The sequence below is a fragment of the Zootermopsis nevadensis genome, unplaced genomic scaffold (genome assembly GCF_977971745.1).
Source record: "Zootermopsis nevadensis isolate Lab colony 2312 unplaced genomic scaffold, Znev_1.0 Znev_ptg000001l, whole genome shotgun sequence".
NCBI lineage: Eukaryota > Metazoa > Arthropoda > Insecta > Blattodea > Termopsidae > Zootermopsis > Zootermopsis nevadensis.
In genome coordinates this window covers 15,344,662-15,371,577 of record NW_028259133.1, presented here as the reverse complement: position 1 = coordinate 15,371,577, position 26,916 = coordinate 15,344,662, and the positions used below count along the sequence as shown (strand labels likewise).

Sequence of the window (26,916 nt, the reverse complement as noted above, 5' to 3'; positions counted from 1 at the left end):
TGTGCTGAGCAGAGAATTGTGAACTGACACGGGTCTCAACCAGCTCCAAACACACGCCAGCAAACGTCACAACCTATTGCTCCAACACCCATTTAATGTCATCCTCCTACCTCTTATGTAAGGAATAGGACGTCGACTTGTATGTGAGGTCAGCATTTTGTTAGGAGAAACGATAAAAAACGCAACCAACCCTCGTATTCTACATTGGGCAAAATACTGAAATATAAAGCAGCTTTAGATAATAAATAAACAACTAAATTCAACATGTTGACAGAACGTAAACAGACAGGCTTACGTTTACAAATTACAAATACCGCGGATTAAAAATTCGAGGACGACCTTATAAAAGAGACATTTTGAAAGCTGAGGTCGGAATGTGCCAACAAGTGTCCAATTTCTTGACTACTAGATGATGATGTTACTCTTTGACCACCCTTCCCCCAACGAAGTCGGCATTCGAATCTGGGGACGGAAGGTCGTAAGCAGCTCGTCATCGGAGTTTCTTCCGAATCTTAAACACAACCACATCGGCCACATTTGTCAATTAATACGGAACCAACTTTTCAAAACAAATGAGGCTCGCTCTGCGAGAACGTGATACGTGTTGATAAAGTTTTCCACTATCTGCTTGGGATAATGAGGCCCGCCCCGCGGACTTATATTGAGGTTGATAAGGAAAGTAATTGTGCTTTCTCTTTGTTGTAAGAAGTGAGACTTCTGTTAATTGTCACACAGCGGCACCTCGTCTCTCCTTAGAACGGCATTAGTCGGTGTTCTTGCCGCAGGCCCAAAACTTCTAGTTAGATTTACATTATACATAGGCCTATATTTCTTACCACTACTTGGAAAATCACTGCTCTGTAGATAGCTGCTTTTTAAAAAGAAAAACTAAACACCTTAAGAACGTTGACCTTTACTACGGTGTCTGTTTCCTCTTAGCATTTTGCTGCGCTGAATGGTGAGCCCGCCTGAGTGGTATGGAAGACGACGAGATATTTCGAGTAGGTTGTCGATAGCCTCGAAACTGGGACGCTGAGCGGTGTTAAACTTGCAGACCTCCAAATCCATGTAAGACATGTAAATGACCACTTAAATTATTTTCGATACAGAGTTCTTCTTGGTGAAACTAAAAACTGCTTAGCTAATCACGGAATTTCCCTTCTTTTATGGGATCCAAAAGTTCACGAACATGTTCGTCCCTATTCTGAGCCTAATAAATCCAGTCCACACCTCTCCACCTTATTTATTTAAAATCTATCTTCATATTATCATCCAATCTAAGCCTCTCCGCACATAAATATTAACTACGAATGATGAGAATTGCATGTGTTTACGTTAAAGTCAGTGGAACTAAACCACAGAAAACATCATACTGCGTAAAACCCACAAGACCTGCCCTCTCGGCACTACAGCGAATTCCATCCATCGGTTTGCATGGACCAAGAATCGACGGCAGTTAGTTCTGATACGTTTTCCTCAATAAAAAGAAAGACAAATATTCGTTAAAAATTTGTCAACACTGACCTCAAAGTATCACATCGTCGCCATGTTTCTAAATGTTGATGCGTAAACAATATTTAATACAAAATTCTTAGGTACAATCCATCTTACACAAAATGCCAAATGCTTGCAACTGTTCGTTTATTATCGCGGAAAAACTGATAACAGACTACGGGTCTAGAGATGTCACGCGGATGCCATGGCGTCGTTTTACATTCTACATAAATTATCTTAACAAATGTTGCACCTGTTTGGAAGATCTATAATCACCATTCATTAAACGAAACTACTGTAGCTTCAGAAGGCTATCATGTTTTATTATTGACATTACGAAATTCACAACTGTAGAGGTGGAGTGTCTCTAGTGTCGTAAAATTTATATCCCAAGTTTAATAAAAATCCATCAATTTATTCAAATATTATTAAAGCGGATGTCAGAAGACAGACACATGAGAGATGAACGGCCATGATGCCACATATTGTGCTGTCTTTCCTAAACGACGAACAGGGCTAGGTTTGTCCTTCATGGAAAGACAATTTTCCTTGTCTGCCCATATTTCCACCGTCATAATGCAACCTTCAAAAAATGGCATCAACAGATAGGGCACGATGAACTTCATGGAGTCAATACAAAGACAGAAGGTGACCGCGCAAATGCTTTTCATTCCACTAACATTATTGCCAGACACGGGTTGCCGATGTGTTCCATTCATTTCCAGTCTATTCTAATGCTTTAACATTTTCCAAATAAAATATTCTATGATAATACTAGGAAAAAACAGTATCCACATTTCTCTAACTTGCCACTAAGAATTGTGAGCCGAATATACAAATGCTGGTTTGGTTTATATTCGACGTTCAGGAAAACACTGTAAGACGGAACGCCAAAATCATTACCAATTCATCTCACTGGTTGCATTCCACTATTCCGAGCCACTTGTGTCCCGCATTGTAATCAACCATCCACTGAATCACGTGTCGTGCCCTGGTCACTGCTTTCACGTTTTTGGATACAGTTCCAGTCATGTACAAATATTTGCTGTCAGTGGACTTGCACTTTTAGCGGAATGGTAGCATTGCCCGTTTTGTTCCTCGCCTTCATTCTGTCTTTCCTTTCTCTTCTCTTTATTTGCCTTTCTTCTAGACTTGTTTTCATCCTTCTCTCTTTCTCACTCTTTCCCCTTCATTCATTTGTTCCAATATTATCACTCTCTTCTTTCCTTCCTACCATCTTTATTTTAGTTTGATGATCTACCATTTTACACGGCGCAACAACCCAGAAGACAGAAATCTTCATCTTTATTTAACCTCTTGCCTTTTTACGTTGCTTCCCCGTGCTTTGATCTGTCTGTGGTATCTCCAGCAGCAACGCGATGCTGGGTAAATACCACTGGGATAATTCAGAACTAATAATTATTTACTTTTTATTTGTTGTTTATTTAACGACGCTTTAAGTATCTAGACTATATAGCGTCGAACAAGAGAATGACAGTGAGCAATGAATTGGAAAGGATGTGGAAGGAAGCGTTTTTGGCCTAATTTCGGTACTACCCCGGCATATCTCTGGAAAAACCGAGGGCAGTCACGAAAAATTTCAGCCAAAGTAGCCAGAATACGAAACAGGAGATCTAACCACTCACAACGTTTGGTAATTCTTTAGTATATTCATTTTTCGACGTTTGACATCTAAGTAATAGGGAAGCCACTTCTGCAGAGTGAAGGTTTCAGAAACACGTATCAAAGCAACATTAGAAAAATGTAGTGAGAACTGAGATTCTCAGACCTGTGAAGACAACGATGCTGTTCTACTGGGTTTGATGCCGCGTGGTACCCATCTTCAGTGAGCAGCTGACAATACTTTTCTCCGAAACGTTGGTATCTACATACGAGATTAAACGAGCTCAAAACGTGATCTTGTTCGTTTTTTCCTTCTTGTTTTCATTTTTCATCGTATTCTTCTTCGGCTATTATCCTTCATCACCTTCTTCATCTCCTCCTTATTCTTCTCCCTGGAGTTCAGCTTAGCAAGAAACGACAATGCACGTGCAAAATAAATACTGGATATGCATAACGCAGACCCCGCCATCTGGTAAAAGACCAGAGATGACCACCAACAGACTGACACGCTCGAAATGTTTTGAGCTGTAGTCAAGAGGCGTCCATTTCGAATGTAATTACAGCAGGGAATCTGTCGTAGTTTTCCCCATCAATTCCAGTCAACGCGGAAATAGTTCCACGAAATTCACCACTACCACTACTTTGCCACACTTTCCAATTAACCATGCATATATCTACTCATCATCTCACTAACTCCACACCAAATAATATTTTCGACTTTTGTTTTCGGATCGCTGCACTGTCCTTTGCTGTAAATGCTCCATCCCCCTACACGCTAGGGGAAGGGGAGTGAAAGTAAACTGAAAGGGGGTCAAGGCTGCGGAGAGGGATGGTCACCCTTGCGGCAGACTGGAATGTGCAGACTTTCACTGACTTGACAATCTCCATAGCTGCCAACTTTCTGACTTTTGTAGGCCGCTCACAACACAAGAGTGTTAACAACAAAAACCATTTCTCATTTGTTCACATGTCAACGGCAGAACACTAACAACGTTTCAGAATTTGACAGGACAGTGGAGGCGGGTCTGCCACAATGTCTGCGTGTTCTTGGTTCACTTAACGACACTTTTCAATTGCAAGATTGTGTGCCGAAGTATGGTACGATGACTGTGTTGTGGTTTAAATATCCAAGTATGGTCACTGACCATCTTAACCTGTGTCTGCCCGTCTGACCACGTTCACAGTGAGTATCCACATTTGTGATGGTATTAAGCAGTGGACAGGATTTCCATTTTGTCTTCTTCTTCAGGTTCGTAGGGCATATGTGGTTATAATGGTCTTGTGACATCATGGACTGTTGTTTAAAATGATGTCATCCTTAAGCGAATATATCACTCATTCGGACAGACATACGTTTTATGTTTTCTTTAATAACACTAATCAACCATCTGCATAACTCTCTTGTAGTAGTAGTAAAACCCAAGGGTTAAACACCGCTAATATCAAACTCCGCCAATTACACCATCGTCATCCATTCACCTCAGATCTTCAAAACCTCTTTCCCTAAAGTCTACCCAAACTCCTTCTCGGTCTTCCACGTGGCCGTTTGACAAGCACTGCAGAGGAACCAAAAACTACAACTGGCCTAGCATTGTTACGATCTTTAAACCACGAGTACTGAGATCGGCAGCACATGTAGCCCACATGGGAAAACAATAAAGCATACAAAATTTTTTGGTACTTGAAGACCTGAAACGAATAAGAGTTTAATTTATGTGAAAAATATGAGACGAAAATAAGACCGACACTTAGCTGTTTCAGTAAATAGTCCGATGGTTGAATTTTGCTGGCAGTAGTGGATAGTTATCGGAACAAAGTGAAATTGATAACTTTGAATTCAGGTTTCTAATATTTGTATAGTAACAGATTTTAAAATACACGACTTTTTGTGGTTATATTCTTTAAATTTTTACACCAACCCTAAATCTCTATTAACTTTAATTTTTTCTCGATAACAAACAAAGCACTGGAGCTATACATGTGAATTTTGAAGAAAACAGGTTATAAACACACAAATTTCGTAGGAAATAACGTTTTATGTTAATAGATTTCCATGGAAACAGTGCAAAACTTGCAGCTTAGGCCTGTCAGCTAGATAGTTATAGTGGAAAAGAGTCCTTGAGAAGTAATTAGTACACTCGGCTAGTCAAGAAATTCGCCGGCTTTCATGGAACCTGCGGATTCATTACGGTGTTCACAAGATCCCGCCAAAGGTTCTTAGCCAAAGCTAAATAAACCCTGTCCACACCCTACAAACCTATTTCCCTAAGATTCACTTTAATTTTACCTTATCATCTGCACTTATGCCTCCCGAATGGTCTAGTCCTGCGGGCTTCCCAATTACAACTTTGTACGCATTTCTCATTTTCCCAGTGGTAAGGCCCACACCTGATGTTTAATAGATCACTAAATTGAATAATTACTGTTCTGTTGTCTCGCTCACATAAAAATTGTCCCCATAAAATCCATTACTGTCGAGAGCGGGACTCGAACCCGCCTACAGCGGTGTTGTTGCAACGTCGGCCATCTGGTGGGAGTACAGGAGAGAGCGGAGAAAGCAGCCGAAGCCTGCAAGGAGTTTTCTCTTCTGTTGATGTCAGTGGCTGAGAGGCCGTGGCAGTGAACATAGTGAACTTCGCGCCCGCGTCGTGTAAGCAAAGATGGAGCCGCGGCGGGGATGCTCTTCCTCCAGGTAACACATCTCTCTCAAACCGGATCTTGAGAACATGAGGACGAAACTATCTTCGGATCGTGTTCAGTGACGGGGTTAGTTTCAGCGGCGTTAAACTTTCGGGTTCTGCATTAAATGCATCCCTGGAAAATACGAATAGGCGGTGGGTGTATTGTGTCCAGTGAAGGGGTTTGTACTACCCGGGCTTCTAATCTTTGAGATATGAGAATGAGAGGTCGGCGATCTGTGTCCAGTGACGGGGTTAGTTTCAGCGGCGTTAAACTTTCGGGTTCTGCATTAAAATGGATCTTGGGAAATGGAAGGCGGACAGATCTGACTCAGGATCGTGTCCAATGAAGTGTCTTGGTATAAGCGGTGTTAATCCTACTGTTAATACACCTCCATGCACTTGCATTACGTAAAGTACAGCGCATTAATGAAACGTAAAGTTTTTCTCTGTCTGTTTATACTCTGATGGTGCCTACAACCATACATGCACTATAAGGCAAAAGCTTCTGCTCTTCATTATCATCCATTCTTCCCATAAAATAATGATTATAAAACTTCCGTCTAATATTTGTATCGTGAAGTGTTAAGATTGATAATAGGCAGAGGGGTTATGAGAATCCGAAGTGGATAGAACTGTCTCAAGGTCATATTTGATAGAGCAAGATGGTATTAGTAGAGATTTATGATTCCCAGAACGTTTCAAGTGTAGAAAACAAAGGAGAATCACCTTAAAATAAAAATAATATTTTTTTAAAAAACCGAAAACTAATTGCACTTCAAAACCTTAAGAGTTGTAACACTTCGAAAGAAATTACCGATATGCACGGCAGATTGAAGAAGTCTGGGGAGGAAACATCAACATTATATTCAAGGATGATTTTACTCAGTACCTCCAGGAGCATTATGGGACTTTACCTAGTTATAGGATATATCTTTATCAATTCTCTAATCAAAAACACCTTGTAACTTCTCAACAAGTCTAAATATCTTCTGAAATTGATATAGTACTGTTAAATAAACAGATAAATAAACAATATGTCCACTTAAAGGTACCACTTTGAACTGCATTAGAATATCAGGTGTTCCTTTCGTTTGAAGGTAATTTCCTTACAAGTTACGAGGGTTTCGAAAACACTTTCCTTAGAAATGATTGTTATTTGAATTCTGTAGGATTTAGTGTGATTACGTTTTCCCCGTGCTTTAAACTCGGGACTGCATTACAGCGGATTAAATATGAAGAAATAATTACTTCCACTTTTAGAGATCGCAAGTTATTTTGCGTGAAGATGTGGCACGCATCTCTAGTGCAAACATGGTCTGGCGTGTCCGTCAGTGTAACAGCAAGTAAAAGTAACGAGGTGAAACAAACATGAAAGCGAAGACACGTCTTCAAGGTTGATGCCTCCTCTTCGTCGTTCAGAAGGCAAGTAAATTTGGTTGGGGCCACGCAGCTTGCTACGTCACGCAACAGCTGGAGAAACACGAGTCTCACTCTGATTGTTCGGAAATGAAAATGTGTCCCAAAAACTACAAAACGTAGATCAGATTCCAGGATCTGGCGGCCTTCTGGGATATCTCGTGTAGTATGGTATAAATTGACCTATGTTTCAAACGTGCTTACTGCCTCCATTATCAAGGCGATCGAAAGTTGCTTTGTTTTTGTTTTATTTCAAATAAATTAAGTAGAAAAGTGCTGCAACGGAAATCATATTTGTGTGTTCTTCTAGGAAAACAGAGGAACGAAAAATATATGTTACAGTTGACATTAGCAAAAGCAGGCTGACACAATTTTCCTCCCCTCTATTTAAATCGTAATTGGTATCCGGAATCGTGACAAAAATACAAATATTTTATAAACTAAGAGGATGGAAGTCTTTGGACTTGTCTCCGACAAAGAAATAGCCATTCCTGTCTCTGGCTGTTCTAAACGGGTTTTCCCGTTGTGACGAGTGATGCCATACAGTGAAAGCGAGGAATAAGAAGAAAATCTCTCGGCGCCTGTCGACAGTGCACTGTTCCAGGAAGCGAAAGCATCTTCTTCTGAATCACCAGTAGGTATACTGCGTTCCAGCGTTTTTGGCAGCTGAACTTTGTGAATTGTAACCTCGGAGCGAGTCACTTACCAGACGTTTGCTGGAACGGATGCAGCAGGCCGCACACAGTACACTCCAAATAAAATATCATCACGGTATGTAACACAGGAAAGTCGATTTCACTACACTACACATCACTAGAAAATTAATACTGCAGAGAGTATTATATAATATTATCTTCTTCACAACTCTTCGGTCCTCATTAAAATTCTTCCACTCCTCACAGACCATCGCTTTCTGATATGTCACTCGAATCATCACCACCGCTGCTGCTATCCACTCCATTATATTCAATTATATATATTAGTAACAAAGTGTGACTAGACGTGACCTCCTTTGAAAGTGTGACGAGAGGACACCTTAAGTGTTAAAACATCACCAAAATTTTAAAAGCATGACGAAGCGTGACTATGCGTGACGAGATGTGCCCATAAGTGTCCAAACGTCACAAAAAATTTCAAAACGATACCTAACCTAACAAAATCTACTAAACAAACAAAACCTATCTTAACCCAACAAAACCTAACCTAATCTAACCCAACCTAATACAACCTAACCAAACCTAACCTATCCTAACAACTAAACTTATCGTAACTTCATGCAACGTATTGCAAAGTAGCAAAAATTAACCGAGCCCTGCGTAACATAACGTGAGACTGCCGAAGCGTGACTTAGAGAGCACGGGTGACCAAACGTGACAAATCGTGACCAGGCGTGACCTGCTTTGACCTCGTGACAAGGAATAACCATATGTGTCGCAACGTGACGAAGATTTACAAAGCGTGACTAGGCGTGACCTATAAAGTCGTGACGAGAGGTCAGTATAAGTGTTAATATACGACGAAGATTTGAAAAGTGACCAAGCTTGACGAGAGGTCACCATAGGTGTTAAAATACGACGAAGATTTGAAATCGGAGTGGTACGGCGGAAGTCTCAGTACAGTACGTTCTTTGTACGCTAAAATCTGATCAATCACGTAATATTAGTGCTTTGACTTATTTAATTTGATTAAATCGTACAGTTGATCTTTCAACACGATGTCACAAAATGGAATGTTTATTTCCCATAGCCAGGCCTTCATTTCGTCCTTCTTTGATTAAGACGTCGGTGGTTTGTCTGTCTGAGTGTTGTGATATGAGGCGTTATCAATGACCAGAAAGAGATTGCAACGAACAGGTGTCATGTTCCTAACACAGCACAGTCACAAGACAACAATTATCAGGCTTCCACACTGCCAGAGACTGTACCGACCGACGGAAACTCCTTCTTTCCTTCATTGGGTGGTCCGCATACTGGACACTCTCTACAAGGTCAGCGGACATAATCGGTGGACCCAGTTCTAACTCAGTTCCTACAATTCATTGCCGATAATACCTTGATAAATCAGTAGCGAAATACTCCATATTGTAGTTACTCTTTAAAGGGCACTGTGCATTGTCTAAGGTATAGCTGGTAGCCTGGATGTTATTAACAGCATATGTAACATACCTCAGATAACCTGCAATGCCCAGAATAATATTTGTATCGTATGGGAGTTTCGTCGACAGTCAACTCTAGGCACTGTCACATAATGAGAACCAAAATATATTCTGAAGGGCCAATTTTAAAATCATCCTGTCTTATAAGTGATAAATCACAGCAGAGTTCCTAGCCAATATCAGTAACACTCTTGCGTGTTCTGGATTCAGAAGGCTCATCACAGTGAACGCGAAATCCTGTCAAACAATTTGCCAATTAATATGTTCTCCTTATAATTTCTGTCAGCCAATCATTATATAGCGTGATGTAGTTACACTACAGTACACTACATTCTACTCTACTACACTACACTACAGTGTACTACACTACGAAACTCTTCCCAAGGTGAAGAGCCACCGACTGTCGGTTTTCTGCTATCGATTATCAATACATTCACAGATACTCTATATACCGACCAATACGTTTTTGTTCTAGAACTCAGGATGGTTTGTTTGTGCGACTGACCGCGAGAGTGCAGTAACAAGCCGGTGAAAGTGCTAGCAGCGCGTAGCAGCGAAAGTTGTATTTTATGTGTGCCACCATAATAAATGTTCCCTAAATATGCCACACTGCCAACACCATACCGACATGCAGCTTAAAAACACGACAGACAACTATAAAATAAACAAGAGTAAAAAGGAGTCCAGCAAAGCTACCTTTTGTAATTGTGTATCCTTCACTGGTTGATGCAGTCGCACTACATATTAGAATTATTGTGGAGAAACATTTTAGAAAACGCCCTCTATGAAGACAGGGACATATAATAACGAAATTATTTTTTAAAGCATAAGGGACGACGACGGACAAACGTAATGTTTGCCATTTTTCAGCAACAGAAATTCTTTGTTTTACGGACCACTTGTAAATACCATACATCATCGTAGTTCTAATATTTCCAACCCAGAGCAGAAATATCAAAAGTAAACTTCAAATTTTCCAACTGTACCAATGTTATGTCGAATTAAATAAGGAACTGCTTGCAGACAGAAAATCCGATCTGGATGCAAATAACTGTAATGATAGTAACAGTGAGGCAGGAGCTACAAGTGAATGTGTCATTTCACAAACCACGTGAAATGAAAAATGTGTGTTACGATTTATTAACAGTGTTAAAAAGCTGACGACTGTGTAAACAGTGTAATGCGTAGCACTACATGAACCCTTAATAGTTCTCTATATTTTTTTAAATAGCCGTTTTATGAATTAATCGTCCGGTTCTCAAAGATGGGCGCAAGCTGTGATAAAGTGAGTTAGACTCACATGGCTTAAAAATAAATTCAACGATGTCTGTAGTGACCCTAAACGATATGGATTGAAATAAAGTCGTCGCTTGTCATTTCGTCTGTCCACCCGTCTTCATAACTACTGACAGGTAATCTACTTCATTAAACATATGAGATAAAGGGTATTAATAATAGGTGAAGTTTTACAGACAGATATTTCTAAGACTGTCATCTTCTGGGTTTTGATACCTTGTAGTCTTGTAAGTGGTTGCTAACGAAACGAAAGAATATATCGTCCTGCACATGGAGACAACATATTCCTACGAAACATCCAAAATCACCTATAAGACTACTTTGTGTCATGATTCAGAACACCACAATTGACGTTATCTGAGTATATTTCATCTCTCATACTTTTAAATGTTTAAATTACATAACACAATTCTTCTTGTAGGCCTAATTATGTGGCAGGAATAAGGACTACATTTATTAACGTACTTCACATATGTTGATGATTCGTTTATGTTTGGTAAATACAGAAGTACATGAGAAAAGCTTCAAATAAATCTATAGATCAGGGTTTTTTTAACTTCTCAGACCTGGGACCACACTACATTTGCCGACAAGAGAACTTCCGGCTATAAAACAGGACAATCTACCGAAGACTGTGACAATTTATTAAAAATACTCCTGACCATTCATGACATTTTCACACACTACACGACAACCATCTTTATCAAAATCAGTTATTAGTGAGATATATGACACTGCTCTAGAGAAGTTAATCTTTCAATATCAAGCTCAATTTCTCTTGTAATTTGTATCCATCCTTCAAAGTGTTCATCAGTGTAAGACGCGTCCTAGTTCTTACTATGACGTTATTCTTCAAGCTGAAGAGTTGCTCGCAGCGAAAGAAACTTACAAATATTGACGACAACAACAAAGAGAGTTTTGTGAGATTTGAGGTTTTCACAGCGGTGAGTATGAAGATTTCTGTCTTCTGGGTTGTTGCGCTGTGCAGTCTGGTCGATGTTTACCAACGTTTCAGAGGTCATACTGCCTCCGTCATCAGGGCGATGAATCGGCATTCCTACTTTCGTTTCAGAAACGAAATACGCCGTGATATCTCCATTGTGTGTTCATTTCTTCATCTCTGTTCTAAGAACGCTCAGAAACTTACTTCCCTCCAATCGTGGGGCGTTACTGAAGACGGCTCGCAAAACAACAGTATGACCTGGCCGTCGTTAAGAGAACTCTCATGACAACTCCTTCGTAATTAATATCATGATTTTCCAAGACGCCTAGTTACACTGCATGTCACACGACTAATAAGCAGTTACGTTTTTATATAGATTACATCTTTTTCGTTCAAATTCCATTGATTTACAACTATCCAAAGAGCGTGAAGGTTGCATCACGGTATAAACGCAAAACACTTGTGACGTAGATAAGATTACGTTCGCTTTGAAGCGATCGACGTAAAACACGCCCGGACAGAACAAATAACTAGGCTTTGCTTATAATTTCTAAATGAAGACGACGCACCCGTTAAATAATCTAAAAGATATGAAGGATAGCAAATCTGTCGAAAAATTATCTTGGACCGCTACAATGCGCAAACATACTAAGGCGTGACGCTATTTCTTCAAGACCACCTGGCAGATATGCACCCATTGCGGCTAAGAAAGCGAAATACGACATGCAGGTATATTACGCATACTACATTTTTATACGAAAAATGTTAGTCTACTTTCCTTTCCTCGATGCAAAGAGTAAGCTTATGAGACCAACATGCTATATTTCACTTCTGAATCAACCGTTTTGCAAGAAAATTAGCTCGAACGTTAAACAATTGAATGACAACCCAGCATCGTAATTTTAAACTCCCCATATGAGATCCCATCTTATATGAACACTGGATGGAGACAGCATGTTCCTCAGAAACGTTTATAACCACCGCCCAGACTTCGCGGTGTCAAAACCAAGAAAACCAGAAAATGGATGTCCCCCTCCTGCTAATTTCTCTTTAGATTCCAAATATTCTTTTCGGCATTTTTATCTCGAACACCTTATAACATTTCCAATAATTTGTCCAAATCCGAAACTATTTACGACATTCTGTATAGGGCGAGGAGTTGTTAGCCCCCCGCCCACCTCACTAACTGGTGGACGATCCCATGTCGTCTGTTCACGACTCTATAGGCCTGTTCAACGTTTTTCCATCTACCCTCTATATCTGGAAACTGTCTCCATCTGCACGCGCCATGTTAAGAATGCTGAGGATACAAGTAGAATAAATATAAGTTTTTTTAAAAATAAACAATAATAACAAGAGTTCAGGGAAATCCTGAAATAACATCGTAATTAAAACGATTATCGCCCTGATGATAGAGGCAGTAAGCTCCTCTTAAACGTCGGTCACTTTCTACCAGATACACGCTGAAAGATCCTATCCTCGTGAAAACCTGAAATCTCACAGACATTACAATGTTTCGTAGCTGATTCATTCACAGCATATGTTCCTCACAAAAGACCGCCACATATTGTACAGGAACTAGGTCAATGCACAGCTTTGTCAGCTGTAAAAATATCATTCCATCGCTGCCCTCATAATCTCTCTTCTGAACCCTAGAAAGGGGTTTAAAGGAAACTGTAAGTCGCAGTCGAGTTACTAGGAAAGTAACTTACTTTAAAACGAAAAGAATCTCCCGGAGACAAAATTCCAAACAGTGAATGTAACGAAAACAAGCAGAAGAAAATAAAAACAAGTCATTTGGTGATAAGACGTGGAAAACGTCGCGGACCGCAGATTCTGCTGTTAAAGTGAAAGTGGCATTGGCCTTGCTGCTTGCTAGATCAGTGTGCCAATGCCACCACAAAGAAGTCGCAGCTGAGTTACTGGAGGCATTTGACAACGGGTGTCTACATTAAAATCTGTTCCGCTAATTAAATTTCAGTTTTTATGATCCCGTAACCATGCACTCATATCCAGTTTCGTTAATTTTCCCCCTACAAAAGGCTCATCGTTTCAAAAACTGGAACAACGGATAAAATGTAAGACTTGCATAGCTGCCTTATTAAAACTCTCAACTGGAGTAAAAATAATTTCTATCTCCATGCATCGCAATGTCTGTAGTGTGATTAGGTTTACAGCAATAGATTTTTATCTGGAATAAATAATCAAAAGATGGCTGTACCTACCGTAAAAAACGCGTCTCCATTACAGAGATCAATTGGTTAACACTGTTTATACTAAGAAGAATTATAATAAATCCATAAATAATTCCTGAGAGAAAATGCAGACTTAGTTGATTTTAAAGCATGTGGTACACATAGTTGCCACTGGGCTTTAAAGTGTAAAGTTCTTAATCGCTAACGGCCTATTCAAAACGTCGCTCGTAATCATCATTCTTTTTAGGATTCTCGAAGCGCACTCAGAAACAAATCGCTGTAAGATGAAGAGTGGCCGTAGAAAGCAGACGTCCTGTACATTTATGTACACCCCTTACATGTCGGTTTCCATAATTCGTTCTATCAGTCTGAGGATGCCAAGTACTGAAGACGCATCTGAGAGCTAAGTCAGCACAATACACAGTTCACCAACAGAGTACGAGCCTAGGATTTTAGCTTCTTTCTAGCACTCGTTTATTTCCTTCCACTATTTTCAATCCACTTGTTTTGTTTCGTCTCACAAAGAATGGATTCACTCCTGATATTCGAAATATCCTCGTTCGCGTTCTAATCTGATTACGCCAGGACAAGCGCGTCTATTGCTCGGCACAACGGGCAGGAGGGCTCGTTTCCCTGCGGTCACAGAGGACAGTGAACATTCGGCTCTTTTCAGGGAAAGTGGAGTTCTGAATGTTCTTGTTGGTTACAGGTGCCTAATGTGATTCGAACCAGCCCCGATGCACTGAATTTCTGTGGACGAATCAAACGATGACGCTTATTCCTAACAGGTAAGATATGTATAAGCCTACATATTAAAAATATCGTGATTAATTTAAAAGTCGACCGATTAATTGACTAATTTTTGCAATTACAGATTTATGACTTTATATACGAACAGGTGCAGGGGTGGGAACAATGGACTCGGTTCTGGGCAGATGAAAGAAAACGTTCAACAACCCCTAGCAAACTATTATACAAAATTAAACTTAAACACCAAGTATTTGCTGTCAGTAACTGCTGCCATGATGAAGAGTCCTTTAGAAACTAACGGTAGTTCTGGTAGTCACGAAATCATCCGATCTGCAGCTTTAGTTCTGAAGATGGTAGGAACATTCAAAACATAACATAGAGGCAGCGTGTTCCTCTAAAACGTTGGTATCTACCTACAATTCTACAAGGCGTCACAACCCAGAAAAATAACGTCATCCTCATCGCCGTTAGAACCTCAAACCTCGCAATAAACTATCCGTCTTTTAAGAAACCCCGAGATTAAGTGCCGCATTCACAAGAAACTGCCATTGGACCCATCCTGATCCAATCCAACGCAGACCACACGCTCACACATTTCCTTAAGAACCACGGTAATGTTACCCACTAATCCACGTTCCCTATCAAAATTTATTATGCATTTCTCATCTTGCCAATGCGTGTTACATTTTTAGCCAACCCCACTCCATTTTTATCGCCCTAGTAATATTAATGAAGGGTATAAATTACGAAGCTCCTCATTATGTAACTTTCTCCAGCCTCACGCTGTGATTTAATAGCAGAGTTTGGAAGGCAGAATTGCTATTTTCAGTTGACCTTGCGACCTAGCAACGATCCTATCCGAAAGTCAGATGTTTCTATGTAAGTTCTAATACAATTCACTGTGATACGGACTGCCAGCGCTACTTTGTCTGTCTTGAGGGCACTGTTTCCTTTCGTCTCGGAGAAAGTTGTGTTAAGTGGCACGTGCCACACAGCACGCCTACCAACCTTGAATAGCAAAACGCAGCAACAAAAACAGAAGGTTCATTGCCACCACAAAGAAACAACGCCACAAGAAAATATACACAGCCAGATCAATCCATTTCACATCTCCATAAATAATTTGAATATGTTCCGTCCATTTGCATATTAATTTTTCAAATTACACTTTACTACCAGCAATCCATAACACGCTTATTTATCCGTCTGTCGTTTTCGATTACGCTATCAGTCTTTTGAGAGGTAGAATTTCAGTTTTTCACAGCGATGAGTACGAAGATGGCTGTCTTCTTGGACGTTGTACCATGCAGTCTGGTAGAAGTTTACCAGCGTTTCAGAGGTCCTTGCTACCTCAATCATCGTTAAACGTCCCTGAAGACAGCGAATTTCATACTTGTAGCCGTGAGAACCTGAAATCTCACCAAGACCCTTTTGTTTCATAGAAGGAGATAAATTTCTTGATTATCGAGTGGCTGTTGACTTCTCAACAACTCTGCTCCATGGAAGTCGGTATCAGCCTTTTAATTAATTTCTGAAGATATGTTTGTATTAAAAATAAATATGACTGGTCAAAAAGTGAAATGACAAACAATAAGCTCAAGCGAAAAGAATATTCTGACGGAGCCTACATTTTCAAATACATTTTCTGCAATTTTCCATACCTCATTGGAAGGGGCAAAGACGTATTTTCTCAGTTCACCAGTCAACCAAAGATTCTACTCGTCAGACATTTCCTCCACAAGAGAAACCATCCTGAACAAATTATTGTCTACAAACTACTGATTACAACTGACATGCACAGTGGACAGATGATTCAGTATTATCCGCATCAAACACGCTTCGGAACAGAGATAATTACACAAAGCAACGGCCATTCACACACTTATGAATAAAAACAACCAGTTAATTTTATTCGCTCTAATCTTTTTCTTGCATCCTGACATTCAAACATGTCCATGTCGCGTTAACAAAGACGGTCATGTCCTCGACAGTTAGAAATTCGACATCTGTAGAGATAAAATGAGTGCGATTTTCCGACCTGGATTAGCAGTCAACCGTATAAACGATTAATTAACAGTGACTCGTTATAAACACTTTCGCTCTCCGCATTTTCTTACTACCGCGGTTTTATTACTGTTTTATGAGGACCATCAGCATCCTATCCGTCGCCACATTTTAAAGCCTGTTAAATGCGCCATCTGGTAATGCGATGCAGATTATAAGAGAAGCATCAAAGAGCTCTGAAGTCAGTTTAACATCAATTTGGTAATTGTTATACGTTTCTGGTTTTGTTGGTTTTAGTTATACGCGATGATTCGCAGGAACGCAACCCCCCGTGTATAACAAGAGTCACCTTTATTACAAATAGCAAGGCGATAAAAGAGAGAAAATCCATGAGAATATCATAATGAAGACTAGTTGTGGAGATTAATCAAAAACAGTGTAGATTGTGAGATAGACCGTTGAAGAGAATTCAAAATGGAGCCAGTGGTACAATGTGTTTAGTTCTGCACAATAAACACGGTCAAGGCGAGCAAGAAACGTGGTACAACTGATTGGATGCAACGTGAATAAAAAACGCTGGTTAAGAATTAAAACTGATCGGTGGTGACTCTCGGTGGCGACGTGAATCAAAAACCTTGATTAAAAAATAAAAATACGTTTTCATTCTGTAAATGGTATTCTGTATGAAGAACTTAAAGCAAGCGTACTTACTACCGTATTGACCAAAGAGCTCGAAAGCTGTAACCATCTAGGACTAGTTTGCCAGCTAATTATTTAAATACGAAGTTTGCTAGTTTAGATCTTGTTCCAGTTAGTTGGCTAGACAATTCTTTGTCCAGTTGCCCACGTAATTACACCCACTTAGTTATCTAGGTGATTAGTAATCTAGATGTTTAATTTTTAGTTAGCCCATCTGTCACTTAATTAGTTGGCTGATTAATTCGTTGTTTATCTCTGTAGCTGCGCATCGCTGTGATGGCGGGTCCATGAGCTCTGCGGTGAATTCAGCCCAGGTGAAAGCACTGACCGACCGTTGTCCACGCGGTAATGTTTATTTACGCGAAGCGACGAAAATGCCAGAGAAAGTATTCTGATTTAGGAGGTGACAGATATCGGGAGGGCCGTGACGAAAGAAACGTAAGTGGCACATTTTAGGATGCAATACAGCGCCGATCTACTTCGCATTATCTGGTAATTCGTGTAATGTATAGTTCAACTTCTTAGACACGGCCGCTGTAGACACGACGCGCAGTAGATCTGGAAGAATCCAGTAAGAGAGGTGAGGAACTAAAGAAGCGAGTGAGATAACACAACTAAAGTATGTTAAGCATGTAAAGCAATGAAAATATAATAGAATTAAACCCTCCAAAGACTCCGAAACGCGGGTTCTTATACCTGTTATGCCTGAGATGATTCATAATGCAGTTCCACATATTGCTGCACACAATGGCCGGAAAGGAAACCGAACTTCAGTGTTGACAAAAAGAACACTTAAGTGCCTGTTTGTTGAAGACAATAGCAGTCAAACACAATAAGATGTCAGCCGAGGCATGTCTATAAAACAAATTTGGATGTCTATTCTACTATTTCCACACCATCCTTCCGAAGTTTGTTGCATACGACATAAAACACGCGACAAGATATGAGTGCGGTGCTGTTTGTTGAGGTGCAGGGGAGTCACGTCGCTTTATTTAATATCCAAACAAACACTTAAAATTGGAAAATTTCTACAGTTTTAACCAGACAATCTTAAGGAGAAATATCAACTGAAACAGATGCATGTTGGTGGCAGGGTATCATTAAAACAGATCTTCATAAAGTGGACGTAAATATATGGATTGGATTAAAGTAGCTCGATATACGTTTAATCGTCAGCGTTCGTGAATATAGTGGCGAATTCATTCATCAGATGAGTAATCACATTTCCAAGTAACCTTAACATGTTATATGGTAGCTAATCTTTACCTTTGTTAGGTTTTACGAAGGCGTGTGATACTGACGGCCTGCCTGAAATGCTCGAACATGAATGTGCAAAAAAAAATTATAAACACGTTTTCTTGCCCGTGAATGTACATATATGCATCGCGCTGTCCTCTTGCAGCAAATAACAGACACACAGTTAAATATAAACCATCGTATGTAAGGCAGATAGGTGAAAACACTTCCTATAAACCTTTGTCTCTGTTCCAACCCACATCACACCATCGAGGATGAAGGTCAACATTTTTCGTGGCTTTCAGAGACACAGTGGTTACAGCGAGGAGACAGCCAGTCAGCATGCTCTCACAATACTACTGTGCAGGGGCAGCTGCTGCAACCTGTCTAGCATTTGTGATCGTGGTCACCACTATACAAAATACCTCAGCACAACACCTCTCAGTAGTGCCAAACGCCAGCATGAGTCATAGATCTGCCAACATGTCGACATCCCTAGCAATCCTTGGTGAGTACCATCTTAAAAAACGTATAGAGTTCCAGAACAGGATTGCGTATAGGCTACTACACTGAAATATATCCAAGATGTCAGGTGACTTGTGTTTGTTCCTCAGAATCTTATTATTATATCATTTTCGGTCAGAATTATCGCATGAACACAGGCCCGATCCTTGAATGTTACAGAGATATGGACATTTCATATACAGGATTATCTAAACCATAAGAGGGACATCAGGGTCATTCATGCATCTTTCAGCATCAAAAATTCAATGAAGCAGCTCCTCCCTTCTGTTCACTTTGTATTCATACACCATGTTTTTCAAGTAACCCCATACAAGGAAATCTAACACAGTAAGGTCCGGTGACCACCTTGGTCAATGCAACGGGCATGTAGTTTTCTCCAGCATCTTGTCGCTTAACCCTCTTGGGTCCAAATATTCTCCTCGGCAACTTATTCTGAAACACCCTCAATTTATGTTCTTCCTTCCTGTAAGAGACCGAGTTTCACACCATACAAAACAACAGGTAATTAATAAATGATAAACAAGAATGTTTTACCTGCAGGGTTCATAATTGCTGTGCTATGCATTGTGTTCTTTGACAGCATCACGGCGCCGGAGGCGGTATGTCCGGTTTCCGGCTCTGTCTGGAGGTGAATCATCGAGCGGTGGAGGACGTCTGGCATACACTCACAGCCCCCGACCAGCCTCCTCCCAGCACTCTGGCTACAATTCGTGGGTTCCTGTGAGACACAAACAGCCACATTATCAGGTACAGTGCAACAACCCAGAAGATAGACATCTTTAAACATGTCTTTGTATGTATTATTATTCTGTTAAACTTAACCAATGTCTTAGGGTTCTGAATCACAACCATCAGAAGTTTGAATAACTTTCATCTTAAAGTGACCAGTGGAAGGCCAATAGCCCAGTCTGTAGGGTCTCTTGGCCAAGCTAGTCTCAACCCTGGACAATAAAAGAGCCAAATACATTACAGTTTCAACTTCCTATTTGTCAGTGGAAGATATTAGTAGAACCACATTTCAACACATTGTGGTTTAAAACACTTAGCGACTAGGTAAGTTCTATAAGGACAATTATACACACTGTGCCAATCCATCGTCAGTAATATTTAAATGTCTTTATGTGTTCTGTTCCACATACGCATGCCTAATCTGTCTGAAGTAAACCATATATGCAATCCAGAGCATTCATTCATTGTCTGCAGGTAACTTCTACAGTGGGGAGTCACTATACAAGAGTACCCCATATGGGGCAGAGGAGCCCCAGACTGGTGTTTCGGGACCCAGACATACCTGGCACCATCCATGCCTCCTCCCCATATTACAGCCAGCAAGCAGCCAACAGCCTTCAGGACCTCACCACTGATGTCCCCAGAGGTAAGACTCACCAGGTATGCTCTTTCAGTACAGTGACTGACTATAGGCTCCACAACAGGGGTTCGATCCCCAGCAGGGGCAAAATATTCTTCTCTTAAGCTCTGCATTCCCACTGGCTCTGGGGCCAACCCAGCTTCCTATCCAATGGTTACTGGGGGCCCTATACCCAGGAGTGTGGAGCTTAATAAGTAACAGACAACTTCACCTTTTTTAACTTGATATAAGTATTCAGTCTGCTTGACGGGCTGTGTAGTATACATAATTAAAATGACATTAAAATAACCTGTACTACACATGCAAATATTAAAATAAACATCACTACTGTTTCACCTTTTGTCCTATATGAGCATGGAACTTCATCTGTTGTGTTATGGGAAAAACAGAGATTGAGGGTGTCGGAGGAAACTAATTGGACCCAAGAGATATAAAACAACAAGAGACTGGAGAAAATTATGTAATGAGGGAGCTACATAACTTTTACTCTTCACCGAATATTGTTAGATGATCAAATCAAGGAGGATGAAATGTGTGGAGCATGCATCATGAATGGAGAAGATGAGAAATGCATTAAAAATTACAATTAGGAGTGAAAATTAACCTCACTTTTCTAGCAGACTAAACAAGTCCTTGTATTGAACACTGCTTATAACACTATGATATTTCCAGAGGGCAGAGTGCCTGGTCAGGAAGGGTTTCCATTGCTAGGAGACCAATCACTTTGTGCCACGGGAACATGCGAGTTTTTCCTCTCCTGCTGGATGTCTGCGGGACTGCTGGAAGGGTCATGTGGGGGCCTCCTGTATGCCTGCTGCCAGCGACGGGCGGCCAAGGACACGGCCAAGAAGGGCGAGCTTGATGAAAACAGCCTACTTGTGGACTATGGTCCTGTGACCAATGACCCCAGTAAGTAGGTCTCGGGTTCGACTCCCGATGCACTTGACAAGTAGCCTGACTGGGAAGACAACTTCATAAACTGTGTGATACTGTATATATAAACTCCCAATAGACTTGGAGACACTATATTCACATTATAAAACTTGCCCTGAAAATGTTTGGCTTGCAGATTGACAGAGTTAAGTGTAAAAGAAATAAATTCTGTACATATCGCCATAGAACTGCAGAAGTGAAATTCTGACTCATAACCATAGCTGCTGTAATTATGCTCTTCACACAAAACAGACAAAATTGCAGAACACTTTTTTTATAATGTACATATTACTATGGATATTTGGCCCTCAGGACACATGATCAGACTTCATGTAGAACACACAAAATGCTTTATAACTGTGGATTAAAATGTCCCTTTACCAAATTGGTGGGATTTTCAGCTTATGTAGTGGCTTACCTTTGCACTAATATTTCTACTCGAATGACATTACTTCGGATTTGTATAAAATTAACACCTCCTAACATTTTGAAAAACAATCACTACTCAAAACCAAAAGCTCACAGTAGTAGAAAGTCTTGAATGACTTCTTTGTAGCAAACAATATGAAAATCAGTGTGGCTATTCAAACACATTTCAACCCTTCACTGTAACATTTTAAGTTTTCTGTATTTTGACTAATTAATTTCAATACTTTATAAACCACCAGTAAATTTCCAGTCAAGAATGGCAGAAAAATCTACACTGGTAAAGACATAAAGTCATAAATATTGTCCCATAAACCCCAAACCCCATGACAGCAAATGATCATCAAACAACCAAGTTCCAATCACCACTTCCCTATTATTTACTACCTGTCTCCTGTTACCTTGTTTCCATAATGTGATACTTCCAATTTACTGAAATGTTCATATGGGACACATTTATCAAACTTAACAAAATATATGTTGTAATGGATATTACTTTGAAACATCAATAGATGGATACAATATTTAAAAAATTCTCACTAAAAATTAACTAAATATATCCATAAAGAATGCACAGACATGACATCGAACTGTACATAAAGTATTTTACACTGTACATAAAATCACAGATCTTCCATGTGGTATCATCCATTCAAAATTTTGTGTGCTCATCTCATTCCCATGCATGCTACGTGCCCCGCTTATAACATGAATGTAAATTTGGTTTATAGAATGTTTCTGAATCCACTCACAAAATTATAATTCATCTGTGCTTTAACAGATTTCGACATTTTACTGTGGCACAATCCAATGCAGTAGTAGCTGAGAAATATCCCCACTTGAAGCAGTGCAGTAAGAAATTATAGTTTTTACTGAAGAAATTAAACCTCCACAGTATACATAAAACGGCCTGACTATTAAGTTGTACATATAACATCACAGCTGACAACTGTAGACACATGACTCCGACCAACAGAACATCCTTAGCTTCAAGCTCTGCTGCAGTAGACCAACGTTAAATGCAAGACGACCCTGCACTTAACTTGCACATAACATATGACAATGACTAACTTCTGTAGTGAAATTTTGACTATGCTCGCCCTTCTCCTGTCGCTGGTATGCTATCATGGAGAGTTGAATCACCAAGTAAACTTCACTGTATGAGTATTTCTTCTGGTGTAGCTTCAACTTATTTCAAACTCACATCCTCTGAGCTAACTCAATAAGAACTTACCAGTAGATGCAATGAACTGTATATTTATTGAATGTTTTGTTATAACAAAATGTTACGCATTGTGTTTTGAAATTGCAGGATGTGGAATTGCTATTGGAAAACTGGGCCCTAGCTTGGGTGCTCAGCGTCGTATTGTTGGTGGTGATGAGGCTGGATTTGGCAGCTTCCCTTGGCAGGTAAGTTGTAGCCATTTCAAGTCGCCTACTGTTCCTCACATATATTACAAGTACATCACCCTCAAATTCTTTCCTTAGGCATACATCCGAATTGGGACCAGTCGGTGTGGTGGATCTCTCGTCAACCATTACCACGTAGTTACAGCTGGACACTGTGTCGCAAGGTAGTAGCATCTGCAGTACTTACTTTCTGAATCACTGTACTTAATCTGTTCACTGTTATGGACACAATGCATACTTTGAGTTATGGGTGGGACTACTATGTAAAATGTTCAGAACACTGCAAGAATACCTTTTGCTTAAAAAAAGAAACTAGAGTTATCACTGCTGTGTTTCTGTCCTACTACTCAATAAAACATGGTGCACAATGTTAAGACCTGTAGGCTAGAAGTGGTCCACCAACATGCCTTGTTTAGCTCACATGACCTATATTTGAGGATTAAATGTTTTAATTCCTTTCTCTACTACATATGTACTTCAAGGTTTTTATAGACTAGAGCAACGTGCTCCTTTCGGAGCGATTTCTCTATAGTCGTTCTTTCTCGATAATTTCGCGTTTTTCGTCTATCGGTTTCTGTTGATATTTAATACTTTGTTTATCATCTCACATTAGCAAACAGCATGAAGCAAATACAACATTTTATTTGTGTACAAACTTAGAACTGTCACCACAGTACTATTCCAGTCTCACATTTGTACCCACACTTCCTGAACATGGCTCCCAAAGATGTCTAAGCTTCCCATCTGATGGTACCACACAAACAATACTATTCTCAGTATCAGTGTTTGGTCTAATTTTCCACAAAATCCTTGATAGGGAAGGGACAACATTTGTCCATGAATGGAAACCCATGTATAGCAGTCTGAAGAAAACGATATAGTGGTAGCATCATCTTGTTCAACTCACATAATCAGGAAAGACATACAAATTATTGTTATTATTACTGCATCCATTCACTGATTGATTGCATAACTTAACGACATGACTGTTAGTGCAGTGCTTAAAAATAAGTTGAAAATGTTACTAAAAGAAGAAAATTTAGGAGAAGGAACTGTTCCAGCATGTTACAATTTTGGATATTGCTTAAATAAAGAGTTACAGATACTTCAATTTGACACCTGGTAAAATTATCCAAACAGCACGTCACCTATGTACTGTTCAATAATAGGGCAACAGCAAGGCAGGTTCAGGTGACACTGGGTGACTATGTCATCAACTCCGCAGTAGAACCATTGCCTGCGTACACATTTGGAGTGCGTGAGATTCGGGTACACCCATACTTCAAGTTTACACCCCAGGCAGACCGCTTTGATGTGGCTGTGTTACGTCTGGACCGGCCAGTGCAGTACATGCCACATATTGCACCTATCTGCTTGCCTGAGAAAGGAGAGGACTTCTTAGGGCAGTATGGATGGGCAGCTGGCTGGGGAGCTCTGCAGGCAGGTATGTTATCAAACAGTTCATCACTAGTGGAGCATGAATGAATGGAATCTGTTCTTTACTTTGCTTCCTGCTGTGGGTTTGTTAAGTATAGACATAAATATTTTTATTTATTTCTGGCTTATTGAACAATGCTGTCACAGTTCAGACTGTATAATACTGAATAACAGGATGATGGAAGAATTATGAATTGAAAGAATATCGAAGGAAGTGGTAATTACAGGTATTATTATAACAGTATTTGCCTGGACTGAGAGAAAAAACAATGAAAAGCCTCAGTCAGGATAGGAATAAAAAGATTACTCAATCTAATACAAAGCTAACAGAATGTAAACCACTGCAACATGACAGCTAGCAGACATATTTTAATACTGTTTAGTAACTAAAACTTTGCATGTCCGACCACACTTATGGTATATAATTGATTACATATCACATCATTAAACTTGCAAATGCCTTAAAATCTGTGAATTAACAGAGACATATAGCCAGTAAAGGGTCTAGCTGTGGGATGGAATACAAAGGCTCATTTCCAGCAGGGGCTGGATTTTTTCTTTGCCATTTTGTTCAGCTACTCAGTTGGTGCTGGGGGTGGTTTCCTTGGGATTTAAGCAGCCAGGAATTGAAGCTGACCACCACAAAGTGAGGTCTATAATAAAAGTAAAGCTGCTTTGAACTCACTTGTGTGAAATATGAATGTTGATTAAAACTGCTAGACAGTGCTGAAAATCAGTTACAGTGTTTGGAGTGGAATTGACACTGGAAGAGATGGGATTTAAGGGTCCACTGACAAAAATTTTTTGAAGACAAACAGTTAACTTGACCAATTCCAAGTGAGCAGAACTGAATATGGACAGCAACTTGATATTGTTATGAATTCATGCCGTGCCACTTGTCTCCAGGTTCTCGACTTCGTCCAAAGACGCTGCAGGCTGTGGACGTGCCAGTGATAGACAACCGCCTGTGTGAACGCTGGCACAAGTCCAATGGCATCAATGTCATTATCTATGATGAGATGATGTGCGCGGGTTACAGGGGAGGTGGTAAGGATTCCTGCCAGGTGAGAGGTCATATATCTTCTTTCTACCCTCAGTATTTTTAATATTTTAACAGGTATTATCACGGACTCTCTTCCCATCTAGGGCCTAAAAGAGCTTCCAGGATGCCACAAATAATTCATTCATCTTTAGCACACCATCTTAACTTCTCACTTAAAATTCTTTAATTCTAGATTTATTATTTTAGAGTCTTGAAATGCATGTGCATATAAGATACAAAAGTGTATAATGCAAATACCTTATCCACTTCATGGGCCATGTTTTATAAAAATAAATTGTCTGACATAATCTGCATTCTATATTTATAAACAGTGTGGTTGTATGACATACTTGAGAAAGTGTAATTTAAGTAATGCAAGAAAAAATATCCATACATGTTCACAGGGGGACTCTGGAGGTCCACTCATGACAGAGAAAGTAGGAAGATGGTATCTTATTGGAATAGTCTCAGCTGGGTACTCGTGTGCACAGCGTGGCCAGCCTGGTATATACCACAGAGTGGCACATACAGTGGACTGGATCTCCTACATTATAAATACTACTTGAAGCTGATTCCCAACCTCAACTGAGTCTGATCTCCTCAGCAATATTGACTGTACCACATATTTATATTATGCAAGCAGTGAACGTGAAGAATTACAAAGTCAGAAGATTTATCTGTGGACCATATTTAGGAATGCTTCTTCCTTCTGACTTGTGAAAACCTTGTGTTTATTTTGTTACATTCTTGTGTTCAGTGCCTCTTTTATACACTGAGAGCAGAAGACAACTTGTAACATAAACCTAGTGAAGTGAAACATGGATGCCTTAAAAGTCTGTGTGGTTGATGTCAATTATACATATCACAACTTTTCAGAGACTAGAAGTAGTATCAGAAAACAACATTTGTGTTGTTATTTTCTGTTACAATACTTGTTACAGTTGAATACCTTACAGAAGTATACCACTTCACTTAACTTGTTCTGGAAACTAGTGATAAAGTGTACAAGTACTCTAAATGACTCTAAGAGAAAAAAAGTGGCAATAATGTACGCATTGTTACTCAACAATACAATTTTGTGTGGTGCAGTAAAACACTTCAAGGCACCAGAAGTGAAATTAGTGGCATCCAACTGTGATTTAAAGCAGTAGTGTGCCCAAAGCGAATGTTGTGTGGAACATGACATGGCAATGGAACGTTGCCATTAGAGTACAATTTTATAATTATAACTAAAAGCTGGAGTAGCTTTGTTGGAATTTTTAATACATGCATCCGCTTTAAA

General features: G+C 39.8%; 1 protein-coding gene across 4 annotated transcripts; it reads left to right on the top strand.

Moving 5' to 3' along the window:
- Positions 1-5,718: 5,718 nt before the first annotated feature.
- Positions 5,719-26,916, top strand: LOC110829390 (chymotrypsin-like protease CTRL-1). Of its 4 annotated transcripts, XM_022063091.2 has the most exons (12): positions 7,834-7,985; positions 14,513-14,591; positions 17,518-17,694; positions 18,798-19,000; positions 19,598-19,764; positions 20,221-20,392; positions 21,059-21,295; positions 23,058-23,155; positions 23,234-23,319; positions 24,325-24,599; positions 25,499-25,656; positions 26,039-26,916. In XM_022063091.2, the coding sequence occupies exons 4-12, from the start codon at positions 18,835-18,837 to the stop codon at positions 26,198-26,200; spliced, it is 1,521 nt and encodes a 506-aa protein (XP_021918783.1). In that variant the 5' UTR covers positions 7,834-7,985; positions 14,513-14,591; positions 17,518-17,694; positions 18,798-18,834; the 3' UTR covers positions 26,201-26,916. The 4 variants fall into 4 exon arrangements, with proteins under 4 accessions (XP_021918756.1, XP_021918789.1, XP_021918783.1 ...); XM_022063064.2 differs by lacking the exons at positions 7,834-7,985; positions 17,518-17,694 and adding an exon at positions 5,719-5,809; XM_087343881.1 differs by lacking the exon at positions 17,518-17,694.